Source organism: Rhinolophus sinicus, linkage group LG16 (assembly GCF_036562045.2).
Source record: "Rhinolophus sinicus isolate RSC01 linkage group LG16, ASM3656204v1, whole genome shotgun sequence".
Classification (NCBI taxonomy): Eukaryota; Metazoa; Chordata; class Mammalia; order Chiroptera; family Rhinolophidae; genus Rhinolophus; species Rhinolophus sinicus.
Window position 1 is genome coordinate 31146304 of NC_133765.1, and position 19489 is coordinate 31165792.

The 19489-nt window shown below is 54.1% G+C and overlaps 1 protein-coding gene across 2 annotated transcripts in view; it reads left to right on the plus strand.

The window, feature by feature from the left end:
* The window catches only part of RBM19 (RNA binding motif protein 19), a 127190-nt gene that overhangs the window by 12113 nt on the left and 95588 nt on the right, over positions 1-19489 (plus strand). For both annotated transcript variants that reach the window (XM_019734080.2, XM_074321072.1), the window contains exons 9-18: positions 1399-1470; positions 2418-2621; positions 3963-4093; positions 4878-4999; positions 5456-5552; positions 7069-7179; positions 8296-8496; positions 9835-9964; positions 17139-17329; positions 17710-17770. In XM_019734080.2, the coding sequence (XP_019589639.2) occupies positions 1399-1470; positions 2418-2621; positions 3963-4093; positions 4878-4999; positions 5456-5552; positions 7069-7179; positions 8296-8496; positions 9835-9964; positions 17139-17329; positions 17710-17770 (1320 nt within the window). The remainder of the gene's footprint in view (positions 1-1398; positions 1471-2417; positions 2622-3962; positions 4094-4877; positions 5000-5455; positions 5553-7068; positions 7180-8295; positions 8497-9834; positions 9965-17138; positions 17330-17709; positions 17771-19489) is intronic.

Sequence of the window (19489 nt, forward strand, 5' to 3'; positions counted from 1 at the left end):
CAGGGCTGGTCTCGTCACCCTCGAGTTTCTACATCTCCCCGGCTCTCCCCTGAGCACGAAAGCCCTGCTTGCCAGGCAGACCCATGCACCAGCCCTCCCCCGCCTTGCAGACCTGCCGGGTGCAGTGCCACCCAGCTTCACATCCCAGCTCGGCCACTTGCGAGTCCTGGACCTTGGACTAGGGACCTAGTGCCAGCGTCTTCATCTGTGCCTTGTGATGGTCCTGTCTCACTGAGTCGTGAGGATTCAGTGAGTTGAGACGCACACGGCATTTAGAACAGGGCTGAATACCTACTGCACCCTCCCTGAGAGGTGGTGGTAACATTAATGGTGGTGTTGGTACCCCTACTTTCACAGCACTTCAGAGACCAGAGGGGGAGCAGGGGCTGGCTGGAGGGAGCAGGAAGGAGCACATATGAGTTGTCAGGGCTGAGAAAAACTGTACTGGAGGCCTTGGAGCTAGAGAGGGCTGTCACGTGAGCATGGTTCTTTCAGAAGGAGCAGAATGTTTGCACAGAAATGCTGCTGAGGAGGCAGCCCAGCCCGGGCGCAGGGCTCCACTGGGGGCTTAAAGCAGGGGGAGACCATGATCGGATTCAGAGTGGTCCCTGCTGGTGAAGGAAGGGTCCTGGGGCTGGGCCCGCGAGGATGCAGAGAGGACAGGGGAGGGCTTTTGTAGTTCACCCTGGGCTGGGCTGCACAGGGTGAAGGAGGAAGGAAGAGGATGGAGGGTGTTTATGGGGATAGATGAGATGTATGGTTGCAGGAGCAGAGTGGGGAGGAATCACAGAAGCGAATCTAATGGCCTGGTGATGGAGACCAAGTCCCCGTGGGCTTTGGCCCATGTTGCAGCACTGCCACCTATCAGCCATGTGCCCTTGGACATGACTCTAGAAAAGTGGGGCAGTGACACCTGCTCGGCCGCCTCTCCGGGTGAGGCCTGACGAGGTTGAGGATGGAAGTGACTCCGTGCTTGCTTCTGGCGGGGCCTGAGGGCTCACTGGCAGAGTGGTTGTGGACTTGGGCCCTCTGGTGCTGAGCTGGGCCACAGCGCAGCCACCACAGGCACGTCTTTCCCAGAGAAGGCCCTGGAGCAGGCCCTGGTCAGGGTGGGAGAAGCTGGGAGGGAGGCAGCGGCCTCCTGTGTTCCTGACGCCCACAATCCACCACCTTCATCCTTAAGACCAGGCCATGGGGTCTAAATGCTTCCTGCAAAGGGAGGTTTGGCCGGGGGGTGGGGGGGAATCTTTGCATTTTGGAGATTTGGCAGAAATAGAGGCTTTCCCTCACTTTCAGCTCAGTGTCTCAAGCACCTAGCACAGCGTAGATGTTCCTCGGTGAGTCCTGCGAGTGTCTGCAGGGCCCGCAGATTTCACCTTTGCCATTGTCCTTTCTCAGGGTACATCTTTGTGGATTTCAGCAGCGAAGAGGAAGTAAAGAAAGCTTTGAAATGCAACAGAGAATACATGGGTAAGGACCCTGGGGCAGGTGCCACCTCTGCCTGGTTTCAGGGCTTTGTTCATCCATTGACTCCACACATTTTTATCGAGGGCCTGCTGTATGCCCAACACTGTTTGTGGCCCTGAGGAGACAGGCGCAAGCAGAACAGACCAAAATCCCTGCCCTCCTGGAGCTGACTTAGAGTAAACTGACCCAGAGGGGGAGAGACGGGCAGGAATCAAAGGGGCCGTGCTGTGGAAACACACTGCAGGGGAGGGCGGGGATTAGAGGAGCTGTGTTTGTAAACAGGATTGTGTCCTCGTGGGCCTCCCTGAGAAGGGGACATTGGAGCAGAATCTCGAGAAGTGGAGCGAGTAAGCCCTGGCTTTTGTGGAGCAGGCCGTTCCAGTACAGGGAACAGCGTGTGCGAGTTCCTGGAGTCGAGAGGTTGCCCGAATGATCTCCAAGGACATGATCTATGCCCCCTCCCTAGCATGGACACATGATTCAGATCTAGCCCCTAGGGAAAACATGAGCTCTCTTAGGGAAGCTGGGAAGCAGCAGTCTTGTATGCAAGGCAGGCGGTACTATTTATTGAGCACCTGCTTTGCGTATGCAGAGATGGCAGTCGTCACAGTTTAATCAGGGTCAATGCAAGGTGACTGACTCTCCAGTGTTGGGCTGTCACATCTCGCTGTCCTAAGGCCGAGCAGCGAGCCAGGGACCATGCCCTGGGATTTAGAGGATGGGGCTCTGTGGACTGGGACGGCTCGGGCAGGCTCCCCCCAAGGTTGAAACTGAACTTGGAGGATGAGTGACAGTTGGAAAAAGGGCCTTCTGGTTCAGGCCGGCATTGGCCCAGGCTGCTGCCTTGGCCGTGGCATTGGGAAGGCAGCAAAGATGAGTTTGGGATCGTCACGAGTCACTGGTCAGTTCTGGGCCTTCCCCCCGGAGCCCTGACTCCTCTCGTCACGCAGGTGGTCGCTATATCGAGGTGTTCAGGGAAAAGACTGTCCCCACTGCAAAGGGGCCCTTGAAGAATAGCACCAAATCCTGGCAAGGCCGGACACTCGGGGAGAACGAAGAAGAGGAGGACCTGGCCGACTCCGGCAGGCTCTTCGTGCGAAACCTGCCCTACACCAGCACCGAGGAGGACCTGGAGAAGATCTTCTCCAAATACGGTAGGGACGCAGCCCCCCCGGCGGGGTGCACACTCTGAGAGCACATCGTACGAGAGCAGGGAGCCCAGCTCAGCTCTTGACCTTGGGCTGATGACTTTTTCCTCCTATCTCAGTTTTCTCATCCATAAAATGGGGCTGATAATCCCTGAGCTGCTGTGAGGATTGACACATGATGTATGTAACAGAGCTTGTCGTCATAGGTTACACGAAAGGCAACTTTTGTGGTCTGAACCCATCCTCTCTAAACTCAGAACTGACAAGGCTTGGTACATTTTTCTGGGGTAACCCTTGCCGTCCGAGCTCTTGCTTCAGTATTAGAAGTCTGGCACCTGTACAGGTGCGAATACAGCAGAGCTCCCCAGTCTGGGCCCCCTGCTGTCTAAATAGTCTTGCTCTCCAAACTGAGCATCCAGACAAATCTGATAGCGGAAGTTATTTGTATTGTCGTTGTTGACAGAATTATTTCACAGGACGTGAACTTGAAGACATGTAGTTCAGTTGGTCACACTGGGCTGTATTTATAAGGTCATGGTTATTTGAGGGACGGGAGTTAGGATTTAAAATGGCGGCGAGGTCTTTATGTTTCTGAGATGCCCTGGAGGGTCCCCACTTTTGTTCGGAGGCCGGCTCTGGGTTGTGGAGGCTCAGAGCAAGGTTGAGTACCTGGTGTGGGGACGAAGAGGCTCTGAGTAGGGCAGATCGGCGTAACCTCCCAGCCTGTGGTCCCTGCTGCCCTGCTCACCGGATCCTTCTGCCCAGGCCAGTGCCCTGGTCTATAGCAGGGCTGGCTGCACAGGACGGGGTCGTCAGTAGACTACAAGTGCCCATCTCGGAGCACAACGACTCCTCAGTCCATGATTACCGCCTGCTGTTCAGAGTGGAAACCGACTGAGAGGTGTGCTTGGAGTCTAACGACAGTGTCACAGCATGCTTCTGGGGCACTGACCTAGCAGGCGCTGTTTACTACGTTTCACGTATCAACGTGTTTAGCCCTCCAGCTGCCTTTTGAGCCAGGTGCTCTTATGCCATTTTACAGAGGAGAAGACTGAGGCATGTGAAGGCTAGTGGCTTGCCCAGGGCTGCACCCATAGTGGGTGATGGAGGCAGGATCCAGCCCAGGCACCTCTACTCTTAGGCTAGATGCATAAAGGTAAAAGGACGCCCTTGACCTTTGAGGTGGTCTCCCTGCTGCCGCTGGCCACGTTGTTCCTTGGGCTGAGTGGCTGCAACCGACCTGAGCAGCAGCTTGATGCTCTCGCCAGTGAAGACCTGTCACCTGGTTAGTGCGGAGCGCACAGCCCATCCCGGCTCCCAGGACGCTGACACTGCTCCCGTCCTCAGGTCCCCTGTCCGAGCTGCATTACCCCATCGACAGCCTGACCAAGAAACCCAAGGGCTTCGCCTTTGTCACCTTCATGTTTCCTGAGCACGCCGTGAAGGCCTACGCGGCAGTGGACGGGCAGGTGTTCCAGGTGACCGCTCAGGGCTGGCGGGGGGCTGCTGGGCCCAGGGGATCAGGAAATGTCCTGTGTGTGTGCACGCGAGTGTGCACATGTGCTCTCCCTCACATTTGTAAGGAAGCCACCTCCTCACACGAGCTGCTGGAGGGTAGCTCTCTGAGGGCAGGGTCTGCTCTGCTCTGGTCACTGACCTGACAGCACCTAGGACAGCGCCTGGCACGTAGTAGGCACCACAGTATTGGTTGAATGAATAAATATGCTCTCCGTCTGGAGAAATACCACTGGGAAGAGGAGTAAGGAAGGAAAGAGGGGGCACAATCATACTTAGTGGCCACAATGAAATGTGAGGAACTCTTCTCTTTGTTCCCAGCGTCTTCAAGTAAGGTGCTTCGTGCACGTGCTCAAGCCCCAGGCCACCTCACCTCCATATTCATTCATTCATTCATTCATTCATTCATTCATAATTTACTGTGGTCGCCAGGCCAGATCGCACGTGCAGGGACCTATGGGGCCCAGGCTTACGGGGCTGAGGTGCTGCAGGTGGTACTTACAAACTGATCAGTTTTCTTTGTGAGGCTGTGTCAAAGGGCCCCCATCACAGTGTCAGGTCTGTGTCACGTGGCCAGGTCCCCATTTTGGGTTGAGGGTGGCCACATGGTCGTTCTGCCCAAGGCCACGTCTTCTGACAAGGGTGACAGCACTGAGTCCAGCTGACTCGTGGAGAGGCTGACGTCCTGGGGCAGGATGTAGAAGCGCCTGCCCCCTTCTTTACCCTCTTCCTCTCGCCCTCCTCTAGGGCAGGATGCTCCACGTGTTACCGTCCACCATCAAGAAGGAAGCCAGCGAGGACGCCGACACGCCGGGATCGTCCTCTTACAAGAAGAAGAAAGAGTCTAAAGACAAAGCCAACAGCTCCAGGTCCTTACCTCCTACCAGCCTCTGGCCCTGACCCAGGCTCCTGCCACCCTCACCCCCCTTTCCCAGCCGCCTGGGTGCTCTGGCGCCTTGTGATGGGTCCAGCCTCTCGTCCATCACCTTGCTAAGCCCCAGTTTCCTCATCTGCAAAATGGAGAGTCACAGGGGTACCTTACATATGTGGTCTTATAAGGATTACGAGTTAACTTAGGCAAAGTGCTCAGTCCCTGGCACAGAGTAGCTGTGTGACAAATGTCAGGGATTGTTCATATCATCCTGGCTGCCCTTGTCTTCCAGCCCCAGGTACATGGCCCCCTCCAGGTAAGTTGGGGGGAGGAGGAGGTCTGGGGGCCTAGAAAGGCCGGTCAATGAGCTCATTTCTTAGACGTTTTCCATCTGAAAACACATTCCCCGTGTTCAGCCGTGGTCTGACCTCCCTATTCTGCCTCTGCCTGTCAGCTGTCACAACTGGAACACGCTGTTCATGGGCCCGAATGCAGTGGCCGACGCCATCGCACAGAAGTACAATGCCACCAAGAGCCAAGTGTTTGACCATGTGAGTGTCCGTCTGATATACCCCCAGCTCTGGGCCGACCGCAAGGAGGGAGCATTGTGCTAGGGCGTCTGTGAGCCTGGGGCCTCTGAAGCTGTAGTCATAGGCGTCTTCCCTCTGGGACATCCCGTCCGCCCTTCAGCCCTGGCTTCGGGGGTTGTGGGGAGCCACCCCAGAGAGTGCAGTTGCTGCCACGCAGCTGTGCAGTCCTCTTCACCACAGCCTGAGGAAATGGGTGCTCCTCCTATCCCCACTTTCCAGATGAAGAAACTGAGGCCCAGGGACACAGTAACTTGCCCAGGGTCATGCTCCTGGAAGAAGGCAGAGGGGGGATGACACCAGGCCTGCCCTTGCTCGGACCCAGGCACACAACTCTCAAGGGTTTTGCCTCCCAGGGAAGGGGAGTCATTGGTCTCTGTCACCCTCCTCTCCTGAGTTTCTTTCGCCTCCTGGCTTTCCGCCATCTGTCTATCCAGTCGTCCCTCCAGATCCTTCCTTTCAGTGCATGCATCTCCACTTAGTCTGAGGCTAAGTCCAATTCAGGCAAAGCCTGGGAGTGTGTTTGTCAGCCAGTCAGCGAAGGACGTCTGTGGGTTTGGCGCATGAGCTCGTCAGCCTATTGTCATTCAGTCCTCCTGCCCTGACAGGCGGCGTCAGTGCTCTCCCCGTGTAATTGTAAATGTCTGAGTGGCCACGTTTTCTTTAAAACGCACAAAGAAACAGGCAGCATTAATTTTCAAAATCTATTTGATTTAGTATAGCCCAGGTAATTGTCTCTCTAACATATATGCAGTATAAAAAAATGATGAGATGCTTTGCATGTCCTTTTTCTCACTAAGCTTTCACAGTGCAGTGTGTGTTTTACACTCACGCCGCGTCTCCATCTGGACGCACCACATTTCCGGTGCCCAGTGGCTGTGTGGCTTGTGGCTGCACCGCTCCAGAGCTCAGCCAGCTGGGAGGGCCTGCAGCCAGTCCCGGTCCCGCAAGCACCCTGGGCACTGGGAATGCAGTAGGGCCCTAGGCAGAACCGGTGCTGCTCTTCTAGAACCGCCGTGTGGAGCAAGACACTGACAGCGAAGCAGAGATGCAGCATGTCGGTGTGATGGGTGAAGACTAGTTAAGCTGTGTAGCGGGGAATAGGGTGTGAACAGGGGGAGCTGGTCCGCGAAGTGACATTTCAGAAGAAACTGCATGGAACCAGGGAGCGTGGGGTAAGAGCCAGGCGGCCAGAGGTCAGCAGGTGCCCATGTCCTGAGGTGAGGACAAACTTGGCATTGGGAGGAGCAGCAGAGAGGCCCGTATGACCAGAGTGGGGAAAGGTGAGGGTAAAGAGGTGGGCATGGGGTCCTTGATTGACTATGAGAGACCCGGAAGCTGGAGCCATCCAGTGTGGGGCGGCGAGGGGTGCCAGCAGGACCGTCTCCCCCCGAGCCTCCTCCGCAGGCTGCTGGGAGGGGAGAGCTGGCTCGGCACCTGCCCCACAGCCCACAGGGCCTCTTCCTTTCCCCTCCCGCAGGAGACCAAGGGCAGCGTGGCTGTGCGCGTAGCCCTGGGGGAGACCCAGCTGGTCCAAGAAGTACGGCGCTTCCTCATTGAAAACGGGGTCAGCCTGGATTCCTTCAGCCAGGTGAGCACACGTGTCCGGCCCCTGGACTTTCAGGTCACAGACGTGCTGATGCACCTAAAAAGCTCTCTGATGCCCAGCCCTTCCCACCTGCAGGCACTTCCACTCCACTTGCCTCACAGCAACCCTATGAGGCCTATAGGATAGGCGTTACTGTTAGCCCATTTTGCAGATGAGAAAACTGAGGCCCACAGGGAAAGTGATTCACCCAAGGTTTCAAGTTAAGTTAGTGGCTGAGTAGTAGGGAGTATCATGCCCAGATACTCCCTATACCTGGAATTTTTTCCATTATATATGTATTTCTTGGCTCTTTTATTCCCCTCCAACATGGTTTTTAAGAAAATAATTGCTAACGTTTATAATGCTACACGTACATTGCCTGTATTATCCCAATTAAGGAAATCCTCTTCTGGAGTAATCCTGTGAAGTAGGTGCTGTGTCCTTAGGTTAGATGAGGGGTGAAGGCACACAGTTCAGTACATTTCTCAAGGCCATATATCTAGTGTCTTGGTTTGGGTTCTTCCGAAAGCAGACTCAGAGACAAAGATTCCAGGGTAAGTAGGTAGCTTACTGGGCAGGGCAGGAGACACTGGTGAGAAGGGAGGAGGGGAGGGCAGGAGACCAGAGCAGGGTGTCTTTATCACAGCACTGCGGACAGCAGTGGGCTGGGCTTTATCTCGGGACTCCTGCAGACCTCCTGCCTCAGAAGTGCTGCACCATCTCCTGGGACCAGAGGCTGCTCCCAGGGCTGTTAACTGCTCAGCGTCTCCTGCCGGCCACATGTGTGGCAGGCAGTGTGCAATTCCAGAGCCGCAATGCCAGCCTGGGCTGGAGTGCTCTGGAAGGTCAGCGAAGGTTGTGGTGGGCGCTGTGGGAATTGGCCACAGCTCCGAAGCGGAGAGGTTGGGATTTGCCCCAGGGGTCCACTCTGGAGCTCTTCTTACCCACTCCACAGAACCCCGTGCCCGAGATGGTGGCATCTCCTGGGCCTGCTTCCTAAATACCTGGTGACAGGTCCCAAAAGGGCGCCTGGTCTGGAATCAGCCACAGATCAGTGCTGGTGTCAGGAGCCAGGGACCCTCCCTCCTGTTGTCCCACATGTGTTCACCCTCCCTGCAGGCTGCCGCGGAGCGAAGCAAGACCGTGATTCTGGCAAAGAACCTGCCGGCAGGCACCCTGGCGGCCGAGCTGCAGGAGACCTTCGGCCGCTTCGGCAGCCTGGGCCGCGTGCTACTGCCTGAGGGCGGCGTCACCGCCATCGTGGAGTTCCTGGAGCCCCTGGAGGCCCGCAAGGCCTTCAGACATCTGGCCTATTCCAAGGTAGGGCTCCCCCAGACCTGCTTCAGGAAGGGATGGCAGGACCTGACACATTGACAGTCTTAACACAGCTCTGACCCTTGGCAGCTCCACCTAAAACCACCTTCTCTGTCAAGACTGAATTTTATCCCCGTCCCGAGAACACCTGGATGGGAGAACGTGGGAGGGAAGCTCTAAACCATCGTCCAGGAAGCAGGTCTTGGCTCCTTGCCTGACTGGGTTTCCTTGGCATTCTATTCTCACGTGAATTTGAACCACCATTCTTAGTGCTTTTGGTATCTGCACCTGCAATAAGCTGAAAGTCAGTTCTGGAGGTGGCCGTCTCCTATTTCTGAGTAAAAAGAAACCAGACAGATACACACACACTCACACTCACACACCCACTCACACCCACTCACATACACATTCACACACACACACTCACACACAAATATTAGGGTGTTCATTTCTTGTGGTTGCCATAAGAAGTTACCACAAACCTGGTGGCTTAAAACAACAGAAACTATTCCTCACACAGTTTTTGGGTCCAGAAGTCTGAAATCAAGGTGTCGGCAGGGCCATGCTCCCTCTGAAGGCTCCAGAGGAGGTGCCTTCTTGCTTCTTCAGCTTTTGGTGGCCCAGGCGTCCCTTGGCTTTTGGCTGCAGCGTTCCAGTCTTTGCCTGTGTCTCACCTACCTTCTCTTTTTCTCCGTCTCAAATCTCCTTTCTCTTGTAAGGACACTGGTCACTGCATTTAGGGCCTACTCAGATAATCTAGGATGATCTCATTTTAAGATCTCCACTTAATGATATTTGCAAAGACCTTTTTTCCAAATAAGGTCCCATTCACAGGCTCTGGGGGTTAGGACATGGACCTGTTTTTTAGGAAGCCACCTTTCAACCTACTCACTACAAGGAGCTTCTGTTTATCCAGCATTTTAATGCTCTGCAGACTATTTACAGTGTCTCATTTAGCCTTTAAAACAAAACAAAACAAAGCTATGTACGCACACACGTGTGCACTCATTGCCTCCGAGTGTCTATGGGGTGTGGGGAAGCATGGTGTCTAACGGCTCTACTGTACTTCTCCAGGAGACCTGCTCTCTGTCAGTCCGTTTCCCTCTCCCTTCGTACTCTGATTAGAGAAAACACAGGGGACACAAATGTATCCAGTGACAACAGATGCTGGGCCTCGAGCCGCAGCAAGGGGCCCCCACGTTGCTCTGCGGGATCAGGCAGCACGGAAGGTTCTGGGCTGTGCTCCTGGCTCCATTCGGGGGGGACTCACCCACACTCGCTGAGCCTCGGGCTCTTCATCTGTGTGTGTGAGGCACTGAGTCCCTCCCGCCCCTGTCTCTGCAGTTTCACCACGTTCCCCTGTATCTGGAATGGGCTCCAGTGGGCGTCTTCTCCAGCTCAGCCCCGCAGAAGAAAGAACCCCAAGACCCACTTGTGGAACCTGTGGAAAACGACAGGGCAGAGCCAGAAACTGGTGAGAGCCGAGTCTGGGATCGGGGTGTCCAGGGACAGCAGGCGAGGGAAGGAAGGAGGGGCGGGGGCAGCACGAAATGTCTGTCAGGTACGTGGTTTAAAGTTCTTTATTCGTCCTGGAGACCAGTGGGTCTCAGACTCTTGGATTGCATAGGCACGGAAAATGTCCTTAAAAAAACATAGTGTAAAAATGATTGGTGCAACATAAGGTAGTTGACTTTTTAGCTTTTCAGTGAAACGTAAGAAAATAAAACTAGAATCTATTATTAGGGATTCAGAGCAGAGCAAGTGAAACAACCATCCATCCATCTACCAGGACGCCTCCCGGGTGAGGGTGGCTGCCTGGCCGAGGAGATAATTGTTACCATGGAGTGTCCTTGGAGTGGCACAGCGCCCTCTGCTGTCCAATGACTGCAAAGGCAGGAAAGGGAAGGGACACCAAGGGACACCTCCTAGCTAATGCTTCACACTTGGGTGGGGAGGGGGTCCCATTGGCCCTGGGGACAGCACAGTTCCTACTTGCTGAGACTGTACTACAAATTGTAAGGTATTTTGCTTTCCTGCTAAATGTTAGGAGTGCTCTTGGGAATTGTGACGACCTGAACCACTCCCCTGTGTTCCCAAATGCCCCCCAGGGCCAGTGCAGCCCCAGCTGAGTACTTAGTCTGCATCTTAGTATCAAAGACCTTTAGAAACACTTTGGAAAGGATTGTGGCAGTCCTTTCACCCAGGTAGTATTAAGATTTTACCCGTCAGTAATATCCCTCCCCCTTCCCTCTACCCACTTAGGGTTACCCACTTATTAAAATAAGGATTGAAAAAAGTCTCAGCTACCATCTCCATCATTCTCATAAAAGAAAAGGTGTTTTACAGGAAAAAAAATATATATGGGGGTGGGGAGCAAAATTCTCAGATTAAGAACAATCTTTTCGTTGAGTAGGCCTCCCTGCCCACAAACCTCCCTAGCTGTCTGCATTTCTCATTTCCCCGTGGGTCGGTCAAACCTCCTTCGGATTGGCCCAGTCGGTATAAGACATTGGGGTTCCCTGGTCTTAGCAGCCTTGTTCCTGTCAGGAGTGAAATTCTTCCCTCTCTGCTCTTTGAGGCTCCGACCTGGTCATGGGAGTAACTGATTATTAGTATAAACCTTTCAAAGCCCCTCACTCGCCCCTGCTTCTGAGTTCGTTTTGTCCACAGGTTGGATTAGGGGTTGGATTTCCAAACCTGTTTATACTGCCGTCAAAAAGAATTCTCTTCATGTCGTCATGGTCGGTTCCTAACTAGCCATCACCCCTAAATGATCAGCGACCTTGTTTTTGTTTTTTGTTCCCACTTCACCTGCTAAACTAGAACCTGACTGATATTTGGGGGCCGAAAACAAACACAGCGGTTTGCCAGGAGGGAGGGCCCTGGACACCAGTCCAGCAGAGGCCTTTTGCCGCCTGCTTTGGGGGGACAGGGAGCCTCCCCACGCCACCGCTGCCACATAGCCACCTCATTTGCACGTGTCCTGTTGCTTCCCTCCCTTCACTCTGTGCTCCTGTAACACTTATCACAGTTTATGTTTTTTTTATTTGTTTGTTTTCCTTACTCTGCGTCTCTCTGCCTGACGGTGAGCCGTGAGGGCAGAGAATGGCTGCCTCTGTCACGTCTGGGTGCCTAGCACCCCGTGAGGCCCAGGCACGGAGTAGCTGGATGAATGTGTGCCGAGGGAGTGACTAGATGCAGGAAGAGGGGTATCTGTGTCTCTCGCGGTACCTGTGAAAAGGAGGGGCTGGGTCATACTTGTCTTTGTGTCCCGAGCCTCTGGCACATAGTAGGAGCTTAGCGCTGTTTGTTCTCCGTTGTTAGCCCAGCATCACAGCATGTCCAGTGATGGGACCGATTTACACCCGCCCAGCAGCTTACCCTTAACTTTGTTTCAAACACTCATCGTTTCCCCAAATTGCATCATGGGTGGTGCACGTCCTCAGTGCCTGTTTGCCTGCCCCCCCCACTAGAACGTCCATTCCCCATCTGCTAGCTCATGGCTGTGCTCCTGCGCCGGGAAAGTACCCGGAGCCTGGGAGGAGAGCAGGAACTGGGTGCTGAGTGAACCCACAGGCCAAAGTGGCATTTTCCCACTGCCGGGCCCTGAGCTAAGCACTCGGGCTTCCTCCCGGCTCCTGGGGCGTCACCATCTCCCTTGATGTCCTCCCCTAGCTCTGTGACTGCGCAGGCTGCCATCCTTCTCCGAGGCTCGTGCCTTTGTCTCTACAATGGGCCTCATGCCCATACTGACATCAGAAGGCTTGATGAGAAGGGTAAGCGGGAAGCTGCATGTGAGTCGCCATTCCTCTGACCTGTGGTTACTTCAGCAGCAGGGGCTGGGGCACCAGCTTCAGGCCAGCGGCTGAGCCTGGGTGACCACGAGGGCATGAGACATTCTCTTCCCCACTGGGTCCAGGCTGCAGGGGGACAGATGGGACTGTTTGGGGACAGCTGAGATGTCACAGTGGTAACAGAAGTGGGCCCTGGGTGTGAAATGTTCTGGAGCACACACACGGGAGGTTTTGCAGAGACAGCGTCCTGGGGCTGAAGTCAGAGTGCTGCCCACCCGCCCTGTGTCCCCAGCTCCCCAGTTGCCCGGCCCCGGTTCAGGTCCTGAGAGCAGCCCAGACACGGTTCCTACCTGGTCTTACCTCTTGGGCTTGGTGTCCAGGGCCCTGCTGTGACTCACACAGGGGTCCTTGGAGCCAGGAGGAAGGGCCGTCGTTCCAGCAAATATGTCCGATTTGGGGGTGGGAAGTTGTGTGTGTCTGCTGCTTTCCAGCCCTGCCGAGTCCCCCATCATCATCGGGCGAATTCCCCCCGAGCTCATCTCCGAGGCCTCTTTTTGCCCTGTTTGTTCCTTTTCTTACACTGTCACATACATAGTTCCCTCTGTCCCCTGTGCTGTTCCTTTTCACCTGCTCCTCCCCCAGGCCCAGCCTCTCCACATTGTTCCCGAAGCTTCCCCAGACCCCCAGCCCCACTGCACGGGGACTCAGCCAGCCCCCAAGCCCTGGATTTTCTCCTGCTCCAAAGGAAGGCAAGCAGGAGGGGTGTGGATGGAGCTTTTTGTTCACCACCCCCCTTTCTGCAAAGCCCTCCATTCTCTGTACCAGTCCTGAGGGAGAGGACAGTGTGTTTTATCTCCCCACAACTGAGACCCTCACCTCCAGATACAGGGCTCCGAGTGGGGGGAAGTCCTGAAAAGCTGCTTGCAACTGATAACAGTCTTTGCTGTCAGCCTCCTGCCCAGAGCTGGAAAGGGGAGGGAACCACGGTAAATTCTGCGGCCTGATTATAATAAGGCCCCATGTGGCGATGCGTGACCAGATTTTATTGTGCTAACTAGGATGGAAGTGGATGGCGGGATGGGCGCCTTCTCCCAGCACCCCCTCCAGCCCACCGCGATTTTAAATCCTCCCACACACACACCCCTACCCCACGCCAGAGCCCAGCCCTGCTTCCTTTCTTCCCTCTTTTTCTGGTTCCTGCTGATTTCCTTGGTAAACATCTGTTTGAGTTTCACGATTCCTTATTTTTTTCTTTCTGGTTTTTCTATTGTCTCCCCCGCTTGAGTCCAGGAGCCGAAGTGCTTTTAAAAATGACTTTGGCTTTGATGCTGTGGCTCTTGGCCGTCTCTAAACCTCTCTTGACACAGGCGTGGACCACACAGCAAGGCCTGGCCTGACTGCTCAGAGAGCAGAAGCTCTTCTGGGAGATGTGGCTCGCAGGGATGCGGTCCCCAGACTCAGGTGGGGCCCTGGCTGTTCTCAAAGCCAGCCGTGGGCAACCCACCCTGCGGACTCCCTCAGCTGGCTGTCCTACCTGCAGGCTTCAGGATTTCTGACATTTTCCCTTGGATTTCTCAAGGCCTGGCCGGGCAGCGTGGGCGGTTGGGATGATGTTAACACTAAAGGAAGTACTTCTGATCATGGCCGGCCCAGGCACTGTTCTCTGAGGCTTCTGTGCGTTCATTCGCATCCTCGTGCTGCAAGTGGCACTGTTACTGTCATCTCCTTTTTCAGCTGGGAAGAAGGAAGCACAGAGAGGTTGAGTGACTTATGCAGGGTCGCTCATCTGAGAGAGCCAAGGTGTGATCCAAAGCCACCAGCTCCCAGGTCTGTGATTTTAGTAGAGAGGGGACAGCAGGTGCAAAGGCCCTGTGGCAGGGTAGGGCTTGGCGGTCTTGGCAAGCAGAATAGAGGTCTGTGCTGCCAGATGGGACAGGTGGGAGAAGATGGCAGGCCAAGGACGGGTGAGGAGCCTGCCAGTCATCCAGATGAGGGGCAGTGAGGCCTTGGGCCAGGGACCCACTATGCAGATGGAGTGGCGGACACTTCACTTCCAAACAACCCAGCGGAGTACAGGGTGTGTGTGTGTGTGTTCAGGCATGTGTGTGCATGTGTGTCTAACTCCATTTTCAGTGAACACTTTGAAGTACGCCAGCCACTGCTCGTGGAGCAAGGAGGCAGGATGGCGTGGACCCTGGCCATGCTCAGAGCTGCTGGGTTTCCCTGAGATGTCGTCCTTGGGAGCCTGAGCCCCAGGAATTGCATGCGGGGACCTGGCCAGGATCCAGGCCCTTGGGAGAGGCAGAGGGAAGTGTCACCGGTCTTTGCCAGGAGTCTGTGCTCAGGCCGGAAGTCGGAACAGAGCACGAAGACCTTGTTGACCGCCAGTTACCTCTCGTTGATCACTGCCTCCTTGATCAGAAGCCACATGCCGTTGTCTTAGTTGCCAAGATTGAAAAACGGTGGGTTTTCCCGTAAAAAGCTGGATTTTCAGCTTCTCTTAAAAGATTGGAAAATCTGACCGCCCTGAGTTGACTGCTCTTCCTACATGGCAGCAGTTGGCCAGTGTCAAGAAGGGGCTGCCCCCTTAAACTGGCCACAAGCCCTCTTGGTCCCCCTCATCCCCACCATTCTCTTCTCTTCAAAAAAGTGTTTTTAGTCTTGCATGAACCTCTCTCCCAGCCCGAAGATACCTGAGATATGAAACCTAGGGTTCAGGTACAGCAGCCTCCAGAATTTCCCTTGGGCCACCCATTTGTGATACGGCCGCTGTGATCAGTAATGAGATGGCACACTTAACGGCATCTAGCCACGTGCCTGGCACACAGTGGGGTCTCACCAGCCTGCCTTTCTCCTTTCATCTCCAAGATGGCAAGTACAGGGAGAGCCAGTGGGGTGGAAATGTCATTCTAGCTGAAGGTCATGGTTTTCATTTCGATTGAAGTTCTCATTCAGAACCTGAAGTCTTAGCTACTTTGCATAGCTTTGCCTCCCCATCATTAGTAATACTTTTCCCACCCTGTTTTGCTTTGAAAGTTGAGCGTTGAGTACAAATGGCCGCCCCATGGAGTCCCTTGTTGGGTAAATTGTGTTAGTTTCTTGGGGAGGGGAGGAGCCTTTATGTAGATTTCTCCTTTCTGTCCTGGAGAGAGTCTGAGTTCCACGCTCACCTCCAAGGGAGCCAGAGGGTGAAGGTGCCTTTTGCACTGATGTTCAGTAGACAACATTATCACTGTAGCGGTTCCATTAGGTCTTAAAAGGGTGGCTGTATGACAACGCCGCAGAAGCTTCATTAGGACTTGCAAGCATTAGGTTTGCATCAGAAAGGGCAGGAGAATGCAGAGGCTTTGGTGCTTGGCGTGAGAGTGTGGGGGACAGATTTGAGCCCCAAGAAGCCCCCTTGGTTCTCTCAGAAGTTTGAACTATTTGAGTGCAGGTTTGTGTGGGAGAGCAGGGTTGTCTCTCAGCTCCAGGCCTGTACACAGCGCTGCCCCGCCAGGGTGTGCGGGGTTTGGATCTGCAGAGAGGGGCGGGGCCATCTGCTTAGAACCATGAGGGTGAGGGCTGTGAGGGTGCAGCCTGATGGCTGCCTTTGCTGAGACGGGTCGGCCTCCCTGTGGGATGTGGTTAGAAGTTTACAAGCTTGGATGTGGAGAAGGGATTTGTCCCCAGGCCCTGATCATGTGACTTGGGGGGGAAATTGGGGAGGTTGAACCAAATGGAACATGTGTCCTGGCAGCAGGGCTTCTCAAGTGGTCAGGACTCTGTTCCCCAGCTTGTGAGGATGTCTGGACACCCTCGGGCGAAATCCACACTCTAGTCACCAGGGCTGACTGGCTCCCTCCCTCGGCCACACACCTACCCTGCTAACTCCCAACTGCACATTTGCTCTTCCCTCTTTCTGAAATGCTTTTCCTTCAGAGTGGGAGTGGTCCAGTGCGGGGGTTCCGGGGGGAGGGAGTGACAGGATGAAACAACAGCCATCTGACCCCACTCTGCAGGCATAACCAGGAGCACACCAGGCATTGCCTCCCGGTCTTCTCTCCTTGTGCGGTTCTCTTTTTGTGAACAGAACACGATGGGGATTACGTTGAATGTAATTTCATATCTTTTTCTCCTAATTTTTTATTAAGAGCATCGTTCTCTGTTTTAGCAACTTGAACTGCCATGAACTTGTCCATGTTGTTAAACATTCCTCAGAAGTATCATTTTTAATGACTACTTATTATTTCTGCCGTTGGCAGCACTATGATTTTCCTGATCTGTTGGTGAACATTTGGTGTTTTTTTTCCATTTTTCATTATTACGTGTGACTATGAATTCAGTACGTCACGGATAGATTAAAAACTTTTTTTTTTTTTTGGTACGTATGTATTCCCTGAAGCTTTGTCTATTGGGAATTTTAATTGAATGTGACATCCCTTCATTGCAAGGGGTATTTAGGGTGTTCTAAGTTTTGTTCCCATTCTATAATCTTTGAAAAGTTTGTACGTTGCATTCCAATTGAACAGTGGTGCCGAGGTTTGTGGTTCCAACAGTTCACACAGCAGTTTATTTTGAAGTTCAAATTAGTGTGGGTCCGTCCAACTTAAGGCTCGTCGTTTTCGGTCTGTGTTTCGTATCCCTTTGTTTTTAAAACAGGAAAGAGGCAGGACAGCCTCTCCCTCCTCCCCTCCGTTTCACTCCCACAGTTGCTAAAACCCAGCACAGGCCAGGAGTCAGCGCCCTTCCCGACGCTCCCCTCACAGGGACAGAAAACCCTTGATCTAGCAGGTTCTGTGCTTAAGGCTCCAGGACTTAGGCAGACTAGACATCATTTAATGGATTTTGTTTGTTTGTTTGGTGGGAACCCAGTACCAGATGGTGAGACCCCAGAAGGTGACAAGCCAACAGAGGGAGGAGCAGATGACTCTTCAGCAAAGATGGAAGAAGAGCAGTTGGAGGAGGAGGAGGAGGAGGAGGAGGAGGAAGAAGAGAGCCTTCCTGGGTGTACGCTGTTTATTAAAAATCTCAACTTCAACACGACTGAGGAGACGCTGAAGGGAGTGAGTGATGGCTCAGGGGTGTGGGGTGGGAGCCCCATCTGCTTGCGTTGTCCCTGTACTTATTCTGCCTGTAAACATGCCTCGTGTTACTACGTAGTTGAACAACCAACAACTGCCCACTTGACTCTGTGGGGTGTCCAGTAGACATCTCACCCGGAGACGTGGGGGCTGGCAAGGCCCCCCACATACACGTAAGGGACATGTCAGGATGTCTCAGGAGGCATATGTGAAAGCCACCGTCCGTGTTAGCGTTGTGTCTCTAGGAGCAGTGCCCCTCGGCGTCTGCGCTGCCATGGCCAGCCCCCGTCTTCTCAGACATGCTGTATCTGTTGCAGGACTAGTCTGGAACAGCTGAAGATACATGTGTCTTTCTTTTCCAGGTGTTTTCCAAAGTGGGAATGGTGAAGAGCTGCTCTATTTCCAAGAAGAAGAACAAAGCAGGTAATCTCAGTCAGGACAAAATGGTTCCGAGAGAAGCGTAGCTTTGGGTAGGGGTCAGGCTAGCTCTCACGTGCTTACTTTGAAGGTCCTCTTTTGTGGGGAAGTACCGTCCCCACCAAGCTCTCTCAGTTGGCTTGTGTAGAATGGTCCTTATTTCTGTGTCCCCTGGAGACCCCAGATTTCCAACAGAAGCAGCCATGCATGTCAGGTTCTTCTGAAGCTAGACCCTTCGCCGCCTTAGACTGTCGGAGATGGTTTTGGAGCAGTGCCATTCAGGCTGTGGGAAAGGTTGACATTGTTCAGTAGCGGAAGCCTCTCCCTGCTTCCAGAACCTCTGTGCTCTGGAAGCTTCCTAGGGAATAGCAGGAAATGACCGATCTAGGGCTTTCCCTAACCCAGACATAGAACACCTAGAACATTCCACTGAGGCACTGGCCACACACCTCCCTGGTCCATGGGTGTCTGGGCCATGCAGAGACCTCCCTCATCTCTCTCTTTGATTTTGGGTGTTATCCCAAATCCTTTGGCCTCTACTTTGTCTCTGCCCCAGCCCCTGGCTTCCTGCAGATGCCAGACAGGCCGTATAGCTTTACTTTTTCGTGGCCGTGCAGTCCCCATCCCTTCAGTTTGGTGGGGTCTGTAGGGATGCCCAACGAGTCTGCCCAGAACTGTGTCCTGAAGGACAAATGAGCTGGTGGCTGCAGCACAGTGCGAAGAGGGGGTGGTAGAGGGGGGCCTGGAGGGCCAGGAGCCCAGCTGTACATCAGCCTGAGGTTTGGAGGATGGGAGGGAGACTGAGCGGTCGGTGGGCAGGGGCAGAGGAAGAGGCGCGAGAGGGCTGGAGCAGCCGGGCACCGGCCGGGAGTGTGGGGAAGAAGAGGCAGGAGATACCACAGGAAGACGGGCAGGACCACATCATAGGGCGGCTTTTGTGCCAAACGGAGGAGTTTGGGCCTTTTCCCAGAGGCGGTGGGGAGCCTGGAGGGTTTTAAACAGACTAGGAATCAGAGAGTCCCTTGTATCCATTCACTAGGGCTGCCCTGACAAAGCACCGCAGACTGCATGGCTTAAACAATAGGAAGTTACTATCTCGCAGTTCTGGAGGCTGGAGGCCCAAAATCAAGCTGTCACGGGGTTGGTGCCTTCTGAGGCTGTGAGGGAAGTCTCTGCTTCAGGCACTTGGCTTGGCTTGTAGATGTCCATCTTCATGTTCACACAGCATTCTCTTGGCATCCACCTGTCCTGGGTTCAAGCCCCTGCCTCCCTTTTGTTTATTATAAGGACACCAGTTATGTTGGATTAGGGCCACCCTAATGGCCTCATTTTTAACTTGATTACATCTGTAAAGAGCCCGTCTCCAAATAAAGTCACATTCTGAGATACTGGGGATTAGGATTTCAACCCATGAATTTGGGGGACACCGTTCCAACCCTAGCGTCCCATCTTCCAGGAACTGCACGTCTGGTTTGGGAAACAAGGAAAGGCAGCTAGGTGCCATGTTAAAGACGGAGTGTCATTTGTGGGGGGTTTCGGGAAAGGTGACCCCTGAAGTCCAGGAGGTGGGTCAGGCTGGTAGAGGTGTCCTCAGCTCCGTCCAGGGCTGCCCCTGCCTGTCGTAGGGTCGCTGTGCCCCCTCTGCCATCATGGAGCCCACCTGTCACCCTCAGGCCCTCTTCAGCGTGCTGTAGAGATGGTCACCTGACCTGTAGTGTCACGAGC